At 42.3% G+C, this 15926-nt stretch overlaps 1 protein-coding gene across 3 annotated transcripts in view; it reads right to left on the bottom strand.

Annotated features, from left to right (window-relative positions):
• The window catches only part of FYN (FYN proto-oncogene, Src family tyrosine kinase), a 493823-nt gene that overhangs the window by 72927 nt on the left and 404970 nt on the right, over nucleotides 1-15926 (bottom strand). For 2 of the 3 annotated variants that reach the window (XM_086927330.1, XM_086927331.1), the window contains 2 exons: nucleotides 15515-15679; nucleotides 5868-6047 (listed from right to left, as the gene is read on the bottom strand). In XM_086927330.1, the coding sequence (XP_086783456.1) occupies nucleotides 5868-6047; nucleotides 15515-15679 (345 nt within the window). Of the gene's footprint in view, nucleotides 1-5867; nucleotides 6048-14927; nucleotides 15084-15514; nucleotides 15680-15926 lie in introns of all 3 variants that reach the window. The other variant, XM_086927332.1, reaches the window with a different exon arrangement.

Genomic DNA, 15926 nt, shown 5'->3' with positions numbered 1-15926 from the left:
CTGTAACTGAGAAGAGTAGACCCATGTATGACGTGGTTGTTCTGATTATACTTCTGTGTCTTTCATTGCACAGATCTCTACCGGAAATATTAGAGGTATTTGAGCGATTCCTATTTATGCATGAGGTTTGATTTAATATTGGTTGGTGTCCATTTCACTTTCTCGTCCTCGTTTCGCCACTGTTCACACTTATTAGAGACATAAAGGCTTTCCCACATCAGCTAATGAGTTTTATTTGGATTGTTTCGTTTTCTGCACCTTCCGGTTTTCAGTTTTCCGCTTTAACACATATCGGAGAGATATATGAGTCTTTGCAACAATGGGATTTTATTCATGCATATCTGTTTTCGCCAAGACCCAGATGCAGGGAATACAGGGTCCCCATCTCACATCCTGATTATGAGACTTTCTTTTACTGAATAATAGGTGAACTCTTAGAAATAAGGTTTTAGGGATCCACTCAGTGCATGCTTGTATATATGCCTCCAATTTGTAAGTGGAGCAACATCAAGTCACGGGGAGACCTTCAAAGATTTCTGTACACTAGTTTTCCGTATGGTGTCACAATGGCCAGTTTCCATTTTTGTTTTACTCAGCCTGGAGTAAGTCGAGGGACAAATTCCCAATGTTTACGACAAAACACGTGTTGGCTGACAAAGAATTTTGTGAAATAAAAGAAGAAAAAGAACAAAAAGAAGATAAAAAGATTATCGAATACTGTGTTTCTAATATGTGCATACTGTTATGAATTACGATTGTGTTTAACTGCAAGACGTGTGCTGAGGGTTGCATTTATCATACACTTTCAGTAGACTGTTTCCAAGTGTGTGGATTTCTGATTCTCTCTCAAGAGTCTGAAGAAACAATACAAAGGAGGGTTCAGTAGCAGGACATAAGGCTGCTGAAGTCAGGAGCCATCAAAACAGATCAATGGCGTAGCCCGCACGAGCTTTCTGCGCATTATTAAAGGATGACTGTCTGTCGATTGGTTTGTCAAGCGCTCTTGACATTCTTAAGGAGAATTTTTGATTCACTTCAGAATATACACCTGAAAGCAACGAATGAGTCACCGAATATGAAAAATGTCCAAGGGAGATGAGTCAATGAGTACAAAGTGTGACTCAAGGCGAATGCTATGGTAGGATACTGTTATTCTGTTAAGCAGAAATCTCAGATATTGTTGTCAACAATGAAGTTCTGAGTTGATGAAGGCAAAACACAAATTAATGCTTTACTGGGACTATCACAACCTGATAAATTCACAAAATCATAAAACATAGCTGGCAAAAATATAGTCCTCATTGCCAATAACCACAAATTGAAATACTCTGTATATATAGAAACAAATCCTTCAGATAACTGATAAAACAACAAAATATCCTTGCGGGTTTCCCATCACAAGACTGGCGTCAATAATTCTAACCCTCACTTAGATAGACTCCACAATATTGACTATAACTATACTGTTAAGGTAAGCATATATATAGAAGCATTGATGTACTATACCTAACTCCACAGCTACTTACCTTGCTAATATTTTGGTAGTCAACCTTGTGGAGGTAATAAAGTACAGGTTAATATAAAAACTTCACTAATGTGGTAGAACACCATCATTCCATGGAAGACAAGAGGGCCGTGACTATACTTGTATAAGGTAGAACAGTTTGACCATACTAGGTACTTGCTGCATATTTGTAGCCTTGGCCCAAACTCAGTCTATACCATGTCAATGTTGCCCACAGGGCAGGGCGTTGATCCTGCCGCATGTCAGCAGAACATAGAAGTGACACAATATATACTGAAAATAAAAGGGAGTATCCCTGAACTGAGCTGTGGATCATTACAGTCTGCTCTTTAATTGTCAATAACCACTCACTCAAGGTTAGGACCTCGTTACCCTTGCTAGGGGGTACTGCCCGGTAATTGGTATGATATTTATTACACCTGATAAAATGCAACTCTGTTGAATGGGAACTTCTCAGGCGTGATAAATACTACCCTATCTTTAGTTTTGGGGAGTGCCATGCAGGTTTTAGTGCTTATTATACCAACATCTGCAAGTTCTGGTAAATAAAAAGGCATTATTACCCCAATAAATATCAGCAGTCTTGATCTTCATCACATTACTGAGATATGTGCAGTACCAGCAGCTCCTAGACTTATTGCAGTTAACCAGGTCGCTTTTAATTGGGGCCATGGGATGCTGTGTGAGTTTACTACATATGATTACAGTAACCATGAGCAATCTCCAGATTACAGTGGCGAGTCTATTTCGGGTGGATGGTTTCCAAGCAGAAGAAAAGGCCTAAACATGAGATACTGTGTCACACTCCTGCATAAACCTATAAAGGGATCTGATATACTTTTTATCATATAGATAGAGCAACAGAAATTCTTGGCAGTGGCACATTATGCTGTAGGGTAGTCTAAATTATGAGGCAAGTAAAGGTAAATTATGCAGCAACTTTTCCATTAAATGTAGTTTTTACCTGTTTCACTCAAAAGTACTTTAGGAATGAAAGCAATGGACCTTAAAAAGAGATGCTACATATTTATGCCTCTTCTAAAGTCAGAGTGCCCTGAAATAACTCCAGCTTTAAGAACGGGTTTGTGATGTAAACATACATTTGTCCTAATAGTGACATAAATATCATGGCAGAGAAAGAATAACTCTATTTACGCTATTTAAAATTCATTTCAGTATTTAAGGTTTTTGTTTCTGCTGCAGACAAAAGCCAGTCTCCCTGTCCATCATGAGGGTATGTTTACACTATGTAAATAACCTGGTCGGCTCTTTAGATGGTTATTTATACCAATCAACAGCAGAGGTAACCAGTTAACTTTCGTTAAGTGTCGGTATCACATTGCTCCATGTGTGCAACAATCTGAATAACATTTGAATGATTTGAGTAAGAAACAACTTATATTTTGTTAAACTCTGCACATTTTGCACCAGACGATGGAGAGAGTGGTAACTGCACCAAATTTATATTGATGCAGAAACTGGACACCACTTTTTCAGTGCCCTTTTATTAACGGCCCCTCTGGCCTCTCATTGGGGAAATTGGAAACATAGGCCCTGATTACGAGTGTAGGTGCTATTTAGCACACCTGATAAATAATGGTACGATGGGGAATAACATGCCGATTTTTAATTTTTAGCGCACCAAAATCCACATGGTACGGTAAATAACGTATATATTTCCCCTGTTAAATTACGTCAGTGTTGAGCTGCCTACATTTGAAGAAACATGGGGTATTTAATGCATCCCATGAGTATAAGATTTGTTAAAAACCTTTTAACTCTTAATTCATGCTAATAAATTAGGATAATTTTCTCTTTCTAGGTTGCTGCCTTGTTTTTTGGTCCTGATGATGACCCTTTCAAAATAAGTTTTTTTGGGTTGAAACGACGATGAATACACTAGAGGATTAGTTTCAATTATGATGTTGTACACACCATACTCTGATTCAGAATTGTGTTGTTGAAATTTAGGTTTATATCAGCCCTTGTGTTTTTATATATGCTTTGTATATAGCACTTGCACACTTTAGTTCACTCGTTCATACCTCAGTGTGCTATATTCGGTTTGTAGCTTATGAACTGCAAGTAACAAAAGGATTTCTTTTACAGAAGCAATACCACACTGAGCTATCCAAATAAAATACAGTTCTGTGATATACCCGGTGCACGTTCTTTGCAGCAGGCATTTTAACCCTTTGCATTACTTTAGGATGAGCCAAACTGCCACCCGACAAAACTCTGATCTCTCTCCAGCATGAACATTAATCACTAGAGTTATCTTAACATTTTTATTGTTGCCTGAAAACTGTTGGACACAATTGGAACTCTGCAGCAGATACGTTTAAACCCATACGGTATTTCTAACACAGTGCCACTACCTCCCCCCAGCTCAGCGACAGGTGCTGCCACACCAGCTGCACTGCCTTAAAGCCAGCCCAGCCCTGAATTCATATAATGAATTTTTTTCATTGCTTTTTGCATGTTTATTTTGTAAGGTTTTAATCTTGCTGTATTATGATCAGAGTTTTTTAAACTCAGATTGTACCACTTAATTCCCTTTCAGATTATGTGCAGTGATCGGAAGCTAATTTTTAGGTATCGCCTGAGACAGCGCATGCGCTGTCTCTTCGAGACATTTAGTAAGTGGCTTTTAAAAGTGCCACCAGAGGCTTTTGCTGGCCTCCAGCTTGTGTTCACGAGCGTGTGCATGTGCACAGCTGCCATCTGTCTTTTCATTGCTGTAATCAGGCTCTTCTGCTTGCACTACCGCCTCCCTTTTTCCCCTCCCTCCTGGTCAGCTTCATTTATGTCTTCTATCACTGTGAATCATGCTCCTCTGCTCGCACTCCCCTCTCCCTTCTCCCCCTCCCTCTTCGTCAGTTTCATTTGTGTCTTCAATGCTGTGAATGCTCCTCTGCTGCACTCCCCTCTCCCTTCCCCCCTCCCTCTTTGCCAGTTTCATTTGTGTCTTCTGTCACTGTGAATGTTCCTGCTTCCACCAGGCACACACACCATCAGTCGTCAGTGCACGCTTTCACCAGACACAAACACCACCAGCCATCAGTGCACGCTTCCACCAGGCATACACACCACCACTCGTCAGTGCACGTGTCCACCAGGCACACACACCACCAGCCGTCAGTGCACGCTTCCACCAGGTATACACACCACCAGCTGTCAGTGCACGCTTCCAAGAGGCATACACACTACCAGCCATCAGTGCCCGCATCCACCAGGCACACACCTCACCAGCCGTCAGTGCACGCTTCCACCAGGCACACACACCACCAGCCGTCATTGCACGCCTTCACCAGGCACACACAAACAGGAGCCGTCGGTGCACACTTCCACCAGGAACACACCACCAGCTGTTGGTGCACGCTTTCACCAGGCACACACACGCCACCAGCCGTTGGTGCACGCTTTCACCAGGCACACACACCACCAGCTGTCAGTGCACACTTTCACCAGGCACACACACCACCAGCCGTCAGTGCACGCTTTCACCAGGCACACACACCACCAGCTGTCAGTGCACGCTTCCACCGGGCACACACACCATCAGCCATAAGTGCACGTTTCCACCGGGCACACACACCACCAGCCATCAGTGCACGCTTCCACCAGGCACACACACCACCAGCCGTCAGTGCACGCTTTCACCAGGCACACACCCCACCAGCCGTCAGTGCACGCTTTCACCAGGCACACACACCACCAGCCATGCTCTTCTCAGAGTTTCTTGGTAAATATGTGTTCGATGCCTGGGAGGGAGTGGGTCAAGTTTCCTTAAACCATGCTGAGTATGCAGGTGCAGGGCATGAACTCCCGTGTGAGTGAGTTATGATGCCTGGGGCTCACTCACTCCACACTTGTAAATTGTGCCTGCACCAGGCTTTTTCTCATTTGCAAAGTTCGGCGCATGTACACAGCTAGGCAGACCCCACACCCCCGGGAATGACTGCTTCGTACAACCAGAATGGAAACAACATTCAGAGCAATGAAAACAAGTTAATTTGATGCAAAGAACTGTTTTGTAGAGCTATTGTAGATCTGGCAACTTAAACAAAACAGCAACAAAAAACAAACAAGCATTGGCATAGCCAATAGTTCTTGCTTTTTGGACCCTATAAGTATTTAGTTATGCCGCAGAATATCCTTGGTGCAACAACACCAACTGTTGCATGGCTAAACACTTATAAGGTCCCAAATGAGAGACCTATTGGCTATGCCAATGCTTGTTTCATGTCTGCACCAGAGCAAACGTTTCAAGGTAATCACTGTGGCTGTAAAACAATTGCAGCAGCTGTCATGTACGCCAAGCCAACATCACATGTCTGACCTTTGTTCATATACTCGGTGACGATATAGATTGGCTCTTCGGATACCACGGCGTACAGCTGCACTAGCTTGTCGTGCTTCAGCTTCTTCATGATTTGTGCTTCCTCCAGGAAAGATTCTGGCGACATTGTGCCCGGCTTCAGCGTCTTTATTGCCACTTTTGTGTTTCCGTTCCAGGTACCTAAGCAAATGTACAAACAGGGCGTCAGCTGCCTGCCCAGGAGGAGGAACGACAGAAGGGCATGCAGAGGTACTAGTCACATGCAGTGGGTTAGCACCAAACAGAGAATCTAAACTAGAATCTCTTGCTCTGTGCTGTTTATGCAGTCATGCAAGTGAAGCCATACGCATCATGCGTGGGGGATTGTGGTTACTGTCACACCACTTCCGGATCAATAGGTATTAATGGGGGTGAAGAAGGAGAGCCATGAAACAAAAAGCAATAACTGTACTAGAAAACACAATGAATGCAGAGTTAGCAAGTCTTTTTCTTACAAATGTAGGATACATTTTTATAACACAACACAGTGTGTGAAGGTAAGTGCAGTAGACTTTAGTTCAACATGTCTGTCAGTCTGTGTTTATCTATCTATCTATCTATCTATCTATCTATCTATCTATCTATCTATCTATCTATCTATCTATCTATCTATCTATGTATTGATGTCTTGCATCCCTATAGAGCGGAGTTGGAGGACTACCTTGCTTCCACTGTATGTGCCTAGGATATAGAGCAGGAAGAACTAGGATTAGGTCTACCTTTCATATTTCTAAGGTGTGACTTTCGCCCTACGGTGTATCTTGGCACTACAGTTGATAGTTTATTGAAGTATACAAAAAAGTGATCGATGGAAAGCTTGAATTAATCTCGGCCACTGGTAATCACTCGGGCCGTATCACAAACCTAGCCTGGCATTTCAGGTTGGACTGTTACCATTGGAGAAGGGTCAAGACTCATTTGCATATAGCTAGGTCCCAACTGAGGCGGCATGGTGTGCAAAATAACGATGGACTCAGATGCGGCCAGTGTAATTATCAGTGGATGAGAATTAATTCAAGCTTTTTGTATACTTTAACAGTTGAAAGTTCAACCTTGCCTGAACTGAAGTCCTAAAGAGGTCTCCGAAGATAGTGTCAGCGTGTGCTATTATGAAAACAAGCGATTAGGGTACACTAGCAAAGAAGATTGTGTTAGAACAAATTTGGTATCACTCAAAGATCCTGTAAAGATGAGCAAAGAACAAGAAACAGGAACAACAACCCTTATTTTGAATGAATTTCTTTTTATGCTTCTTATGCGATGCTTACTAAGAATGAATGAGTAAGCCCTTTGGTTGTGTTTGTTAGCCTTTGCAGTGCTACTACACTGTTGCTGTCATTGCAGTACAGCGGGCGGCCCAAGTGTGCAATTAGAATCTTCTAGGAAGAGCAGATGATTGTATACGTGAAATGGGCCATGCATCACATCTCTGCAACTGAAGAACGAGGGATCCCCTGTCACTGCACATACATAGGAGGAAACGATAAGAGATGATTTTGCATTTGGGAATCAGCTCGAGACAATAAAGCAAAGAAGTGCAATGCACACAGAGCTCCCACCCTGGGAGAGATTTCCTTTAGTTCCTTGGATTGGGAACCCTAGGATTTTGCATTTGCAGAGGCGTAGCTAGACCTCTGGCTGCCTGCGGCGGTCTCTGTGTTTGCCACCTGTTTGGGGGGTGGTGCTGGCGATTCCTGCGTTTGCCACCCCGCAAAATGGGCGTAGTTAAGAGTGGGGGGGGAGGGCCTGCCGCCACCACCTTGCTTGCTAAGCCACTGTGCATTGGCAACTTGGGTAGGGTTGCCAAAAAGTCTCAAACAAGGAGCCAACTACTTTGAACACTTGGGGGATGAAGCCTTTTCCAACGCGACAAAGAGTTGATAAAATGTGCCACAATGCACTATGAAGCAATGAACCCCACTGCATAGGAGGAAAAGAAGTGAAAATGTACTAACACACAATTTTTTCATGGGATCGAGGGGTGACATTGTAGAAGCCGAGGAGGGTGAAGTGGGCGCAGGAGAACAGCCTCACTTCTCTCCAGTAGGCCAAGGCTAGTGCTCAAAGGCCAGAGCTAGAGGCCCCTTGGTTTTGCCTTTGGTTGCAGCATATGCTCCGGCAGCAGTTTGTTCCCAATTGACAGATCACACTGTCAAAGGCATGTCCCATCTTGCGACCTTTATATCAGAAGCCCAAAAAGGCATTTTTGCACAAAAGTGCATTTTCAATCTCATCAAAGAATCGAATCCTAGCTACGGCCCTCAAATGTTCACTAGCTTGTTTAAAAGAATCTGGTCATAGTAACTGTGATGGCATGCACAACAATGATAATCATACATTGGAGTATTTCTAAACTCTTACATTTATTATACATATTAATTGTACAAAGACTGACCACTCTTTAGTAATTCTTCCTTCTACAAGAGATTTACCAAAATTGGATAATAATGTATCAAGACAACATCTGATCTGGTATAGAGAAACTACCTGTATAAATAGAAAGGTGATGTAATAATACATCCCTTGCCAGATTCAAATATAAAATCGATAACAAAATACATATTTATTAAGGTTGAAACTATGTCCCAAAGCCTTCAAAAGTGAGCTATTTTTATCCAGTCAGTCAACTGAGAGGAAAGAAGGACCCAAGGCACCAGAGGTTAAGGTGTTGTCATACTGCAGGAACAGAAGATGTACACAATGGAGGATATTATCCATCTAAGGACTAGATTATTGTATAAATTAGAAAGTCAGTTTTTGCCGATGTACCACTCAGGAGGTGCCATCTTGGAACTTGCTTGCCTCTCTTCAACAAAGAACTGACCTGCTTTCTTACTCATCAGAAAAATGTCTGTGTGCCAGGCTTAAGTAAGACAGCCATAAGAGGTCCTGTGTGTTGTTGAGACACTGATACTTTCTAGAAGATTACGAACTTGCTGGTGACTATACAACATGTAGATTATATCGAAGAATCCAGTAGCTGAGTTCCGAGCGGGAAAACAATACTGGTGCAAGCCATATTTACAACACAATGCCCACAGGAACCAGGAGGAGCTGACCCTGGAAGATCACTATTGTCTCTTGCATATTGTGCTGCTGATAGCTTCCTCCATTAATGATTAGTTCCGAAACATGGACCATCATTTCCTTATTTTTCACATCTCAATCGTACGGAGTTGCGAAACACTTGCCACTACTAATGCCGCCTCATCAAAAAAGCTCCATCTTCACCTTTGTGACAGTGCTGCTGGGCTGTGCATTAGCAAAATCTACATCACTGACTTCAATTTTGCTTTGAGGCCTCTCCCTAAGACTGACCCAAGCTAGTGGAACTTTCCTCAGCAAGCACCTATAGTCTGCCCATTACAAAAGTGAATTTGCTTCACCAAAGTATCAAAGGCAGAAGGTAACTTTGTTGACTGGGACCATCCTCCCAGCTTAGGCCTTTCATATTACATCTCAATCTTCCATAGCCTCTGGCCAGGTCTTACTTGAAGGACCATTTGCAGCATGTACCTTTCGGGTAGATTTTCATGTCATCTTAGTGGCATGGGTATGTCCAGACGTGGGTCCCATGATCACTGTGTTCCTGGAACTAAGCTATACCTAGCTGAAGAGCCCATAACTAGGGCAAAACCGGTCCTGGGTTGCTTGTGTTCTGGTTCAGGGAGGACCTGGCCTGGCAGTTTGGGCTGTACTGTTCCCATGAGGAGCAGACACAAGACTGATTTGCATATCGCCGGGTCCAAACTGAGGTGGTTTGGTGACCAAAAGAATGATGGGTTGGGATGCTACCCTGAGCAATTGCCAGTGGTCAGACAAATTGCAAGCATTCCTCCCATCACTTTTTGTGTGTTTCAGATGGTTATGTTCTCCCATAGCCTTCCATGATTTAGGGGTCCACCGACTTCAAAGTAAGCTGGTGAAGGGATATTTGTAGTATTCTACTCAGATTTTCTCTCCTCAACTTCAATGTATTAGATGGAAAATGTGCTTTTAAAACTTAAGGACTTTATAGTTTGACTGGCTTTCAATTGTGCGTATTGATTTCCACTCAAATGACAGAGTTAAGCCTTTCAGCTCAGTGTGTGCAGCTATGAGTGGATGACGGGGGTCTTCAAGGAGAACTTCAGACTAGCTTCTGTTTGGAAACCTCTGCAGTTTATCACTGCAAGTTTTAAACCTGTGTCCACTTTTCCACTGCTGCTCTACCAACCAGTGCTGCATCTTCACACCTGCAACAATTTAGTATTAACTGTGATCAGGCCCAGATATCTCCCTGCCTATGCTAGCAGAGAAGCCCTTCATGAGTGTTGGCGGTTAGGTGAGCATGGGAACCCATGATACACAGAGAGTTTGCATATGTTTGCGCTGTTTTGACCTGGAATGGGACTATTGACTGACATGCAGGTTACTATATTGTGCGATGAGCCATCTGGAAACTAACTGCGTAAAATGGAGACTAACGCTGTGACTAGGACTTGTCTGATAAATTAGGATGCCTTAGTTGGGGCCTTTGGCACCTTACTGGGCTTACTTAATCTGGATAAAAGATTGTTTTACATTATGTAAACAGGCATACAAATTTACTGGGAGACAAACAACTTGGGGCCATATGTATCAAGCCAAATTGACTTCGCAAACGCCGAAATTCGCAGAATTTCGGCGTTTGCGAATGCAATTTGGCCTAATGGTATGTATCAGGGAAATCTGCTTGCAAAATAAGGAATCGCAAAATTTGCGATTCCTTATTTTGCGATTGCATTTAAGGAATTGCAAATTTTGCGATTCCTTAAATGCAATGTAAGAAGCCAAAAAAATTCGCAAATTGGCCTTAAGGAATCACAAATTACCACCAACTTCTAGTTGGTGGTAAGTTGCGAATTCCTTCAAAAATGCATATTTTTGCATTTTTCAAAGTGCCATGTGACGCACATACATGCCCTTAGGGCATGTATGTGTGCCACATGTGCACCCATGCATATTTCAGGGGTGCAACAGGGTGTACTTTGGACACCCCTGCACCCTTGAAAATATTCTCAATTTGCGATGAGCAAATAGCAAATTCGCAAATTGAGAAAAAATTCCCATTCCTTCCTATGGGCCTCCTGGAAGTATTCCTTAATTGCGAAATCGCAATTTGCGAATTCGCAATTAAGGAATATCAAGAAATCGCTAAAAAATGCGTTTTTCGTGATACATACCATTTTGCGATTCTGAAATAGCGATTTCTTAAAAATCGCTATTACAGAATCGCAAATTGGTTCCTTGATACATAGGGCCCTGGTCACTGTATCGGAATGTGGAGACCTTTTCATGATGCGTCATTTGGTAGGGTACTTAAATTGTTGTGTTCTATCTTAACAGCTGACTTCTTCTAAAACACACCAGTTTTAGAAATATTGGCAATCGCCAATAAAAATGCAAAGTTCAGGTTTTCTAAAGCTGCAGGGATCCCCTTTTTAAAGCACTGTTTGGGAATGAAAACAGAGTCCTACTCTGAATACACCTCAATCACGGGCCCGTCCTACCTTTGTTTTTACTGTCTGACAGTGAATCTTGGTCAAAGGCACCTTGCAGGTAAGTTAGCAGAAGGCAGTAGGAAATGTAGTGATGGAGTCTGGGGGCTCGTGGCAGATTAAAAGGTTCAAAACTAATACAAGGTTTCGGGTAGTTCCATGAAGAGACGTTTTTTCCTAATTGTGCCCATTCTTATAGTTGTTTAGATTTTGACTAGTATTTGAGCACGTCTGTGTGTTCATTGCATAGACTTCAGATATCATTGTTTGATGTGATGAAATTCCTCACAATTATGACCTTGTAGGGTTTTTGGAGGTGAAATCACTGCATGAGTTTTCTTAACCATATTTACATTCCTACATTTCAACAGACTGTAGTCAGGACAATCTCTGATCTCTAGGCAGGACTATCTCTGAGTCACATATTTACTTGGTACATCAGCAAAACCTCTTGGTGAAATGACTATCATACAGCCTCTTCTGTTATGGCAGTGACCCTCATCATAGACTGAAGCCCATTGACCAGTGTCTGTGTTTTATAACGATAAATACTTAGACCTCAGCAACTTTAATGGAAAAAGCAACACTTTCTGCAAGAAATGCTGATTTAAAGGAGAATCCAATGGCATAGTTAGCCCCATAGCAGAGACAGTACTGTGGCGCACATTACGTGGATTATCTTCCAGATTTCAAATTTCCTCCTAAAAATGGAATACATTGCCCTGTCACCAAAATCTAAATCAGACCCTGTATATTTCCTCTTAGAGATTAAAAACTTTTAGGATTAATTTAAAATGGGCATTGTGTATTTCAATTGATTGGGCAAAATGTGGTGTGTACCATAATTTTAAATAAAGGTGACAAAACAAGAAATTTTCCTCAATAAAGGCTTGAGGTGAGACAAGCACGATAACAACTAAAACCACCTCCTCTGCTGGAGATGGTCGTAGGCCCAGGTACAGCTGGATATGAACAGGGCTTGGCCTGTCACGCTCAGGTGTTCTACTAGGTGAGGTGGCAGGTGGATTGATCCAACAAATCATTGTCTGTGTGAAGATGTTTCCATAGATCTATCAAACGTCAGCGTCTAGACTGAACTGGGGCAGTCTGGGCAATCACCAACACCTCTTAGCCTCTACCATCAGAGGGTTCTTAGTGTTAATACAGCTATACGAAGACACAGGTTCAGCTTGAGTTTAGCTCTGATTTATCTGTTATCATATGCCCAGTGTCTTGGTGGTCATGCTAAGAAATACAAAACAAAAAAATTACCTCCAATGAACCTAAATAATCTTGTTCCATGTGAGGGAAAACACAGGGAACATAAGCTAACCTTGCTGCAAACAAGAGACTCCACTATTTCCTCCTTATTATAAGTATCACAGTCCGATCAATTCCTGCTGTTAAATTTAGCTACAGGGTCAGGCAGGGTTCATACCTGTAGTAGTGGGTGAAACTTGGCCTTATAACATCAACATGATACTTAGCCGTAGAGAACATAATGCACCAAAAATTATTAGATAGGGGGGAAAGGATTAGGATTTAGGGAAAGTGTGTAAGGTTAGGTTTGAAACCATTGTTTTGATTTGGGTTAGGGTATGTTATGTAGTTGGGATAATTTTTGGCGTACTAGAATTAGTTGTTTCTTCTACCAATTAGATTAGGTGGAATTCTAGAGGATTCAAAGACCATAACTGCTGGAAGATTATTCCCTAGAGTCACTGTGCTCATGGCACAAATATTATATCCTGTTTTGATGGTAGAATTAACATCCTTTCTGCCTTAATGGACACCCACATAATCTATTTGAGGCTTTGTGACTGGATAAAATCCTACTCATGACAGATAGCCCTTATTTATTTCTGTTTATTTAGAATTCTCAAATAGATTTTCAATCTCTATTTCCTACAAACTACAGATATCTTGTGAAGCGCCTCTTGTAATTCAAATTTTGTATCCCTTGAATTATCTAAGTGGCCTGCCATGGCACTATAATGGCCATATTTATGAAAGAGTTGTTTTGCCCTTGCGCCATGAAACGGGGAGCAAGAGTGAGGCAACTCTTAAGTTCGATTTATCAAGCCAAGCAAGGCCACCTTGCGTGGCTTGATAAATCTAGAGTAACGCAACACAGCGCAAATCACCGAGTTACGTTACTCTGCATCACGGAGGCGTTCCATGGGGAGAGAGTGGGTGTTCCCACACATCCACCCATATAAATTGGTGTATTCCCAGATTTACCATTAGTGGTAGACCTGGTAATGTGTCAAAATGCTATGCCTCCCTAGGTGAGGCGTAATGAGAACAAATATCTTTATTTCTCTGCGTTACTTACGCTTTCTATGTGTGCTTCAATTTACAGCACACATAGAAAGAGGAACTTGTGCTGGAAGGTGACCCTTCTTGCACAAAACAATCCTTCTTACAGCGCAGGCACCCTTGCACCATGTTTATTCCAGACAATGAACCAGGTACTTAGCTGAAGGGAAACTTTGCGCACCACCGGGTATTTGGTATGGTCTAAGCAATAGTTATACTAGATTGGTGCTGCTAGGAAAAGGGGTGACCTGTACAACCCCTTGACAATGCAATGTGTGAAGCAATTGCATAAAATTTTAGTGAGGAAAAAAACCTGCGCACACACAAATTAATACAGGACTATAATAAATTATTTGGTCTTGATTTCACAGCAACAACGAAGGACAGTTGGTGAGTACAGCATTAATGTTTATTGCGCCAGCCGACACGTGTTTCATTGGAGTGGAATGCACTCCAAATCTTCAGGGCCAAATCCAAATGGAAAAGAAGAATAATCCCCAACGACTGGTGATAATTATAAACCCAGTCCGGGTACAAAGGATCTTCAGGTTAGGTGCGCCAGTTGAGCGTAGAATACACTTTTTTATCAGTTCTTTGAGGATTGAAATTGTGCTCTTGGCATCAAGAACTGCCCATGTAGTACTGTAGTAAGCGGCCTTTAAAGGAGCAGTAATCCTCCGGGATGCCTCAATGGGCAAAAGTAGCCGGCACCGCCCTTAGACGTCGTTTGGTCTCGCTCGCACTGGTGTTGTTGCTCTCTCCGGGTCTGGTGCAAGGCTGCCTGCGTTGGCGCTAGGCAGCATATTGTGCACAAGCGCTGGGAAATGCAGGAATGTGCCATATATTGGTAAGTGCAATGCATTCCTGCCCTTTCCCCATCGCGCAGCACAGGGCAGTAAGGTGACTTACTATGGTGCCTGATTATTTGTTAAATTTGCCCCTTAGTGTTTTATGCCTGATCTTACCATAACCCATTGCATGGTTTCAAATGTGTTTGCTACCTAATTTCCTGAGAGTGAGAGTCTTGACACTCAATAAATAGATAACAGTATAGAGATGTCAAACCAAATATATCTAAATGCTTTTCATAATTTCATCTGAACACGTTATTACTGCTTTAGGCATACATGTAAACAAGTTCTTAAGAGATCCCTCCAAATTTGAATGTGATGTCTAGCCTTACCAAGCCACACTTCTGCGAAACACCCCTGACCGAGCTTCTGCTCCAGTAACAATGACTCTCGTGCAACTTCCCATGCATCTTTAGCCAGTCCGAAAGTTTGTGGGGTGCCATTCGAAGCAATCACAGTTAAGTTAGAACACAAACCATCAGCTTTCTCTGCAGAAAAGGAACATTAATGAAAGAGATGCTTACAATCTACATTTGAGCATGCACGGCGAAAGATGAAAGGTGGCATCCTTCTTTCCCTAGAGCTGCGTTCACTTTATTTTCAAGCACTCATGCTGGTGGGTTGAAGTTGCTGAATTATACTGCAAACCAATTAAATATTTTTTTTTAAATATATAAAATATTTAGTATGCTGTTGAGATAGTTCTTTGAAATAGGATTCTCTATGACACCATTTTGAGATTTGAAAATAAAGTGTGCAGCAAAACACATTGTGTCAGTCTTATCCCTGTGATTGACAACCCGATGCGACACTACTCAATCCTACTTCTCCTTCTTGACCACGCATGCCACCTTCCATCTTCCACGTCGTCCTCCCATTGACTGGAAGGTTAGTTTAAGAAATAGATGCTTCTCCGTACCCATCCATACTTCCCCAAACTGCCCATTTCCCAGTCGCTTGATCAGTTGCAGGGACTCTCGTGGAATTTCCCAAACATCTTTGGTTTTGACAGACAGATCAGTAAGCCTTGGCATCCCTTTATGGCATGGGACTACTAAGCGGCAGCAAAGACCAGCAGCTCTCTCTGACAGGCCAGAATGAAGGCAGCAAATGGCGAAGGAGGAAAAAACAGAGAGAAAGAGAAGCGTAACAAGAAACAACACGTTAACAGCAAGCTTCATAAACCAATGACACTTGCAAAACCTTCACCTCCATCAAGTACATTGGCAGCACGACATAAACATCTGTAAAGGTTAGAAAATGAAACAACAAAACACAAATACAGTACTGAAGCACAGTTTCATTAGCATTAGCACTTTCTGAACTAATGG

Source organism: Lissotriton vulgaris, chromosome 6 (assembly GCF_964263255.1).
Source record: "Lissotriton vulgaris chromosome 6, aLisVul1.2, whole genome shotgun sequence".
Classification (NCBI taxonomy): domain Eukaryota; kingdom Metazoa; phylum Chordata; class Amphibia; order Caudata; family Salamandridae; genus Lissotriton; species Lissotriton vulgaris.
Note: the sequence above shows the minus strand (reverse complement) of the source record. Positions and strands in the feature narration are given on the sequence as shown.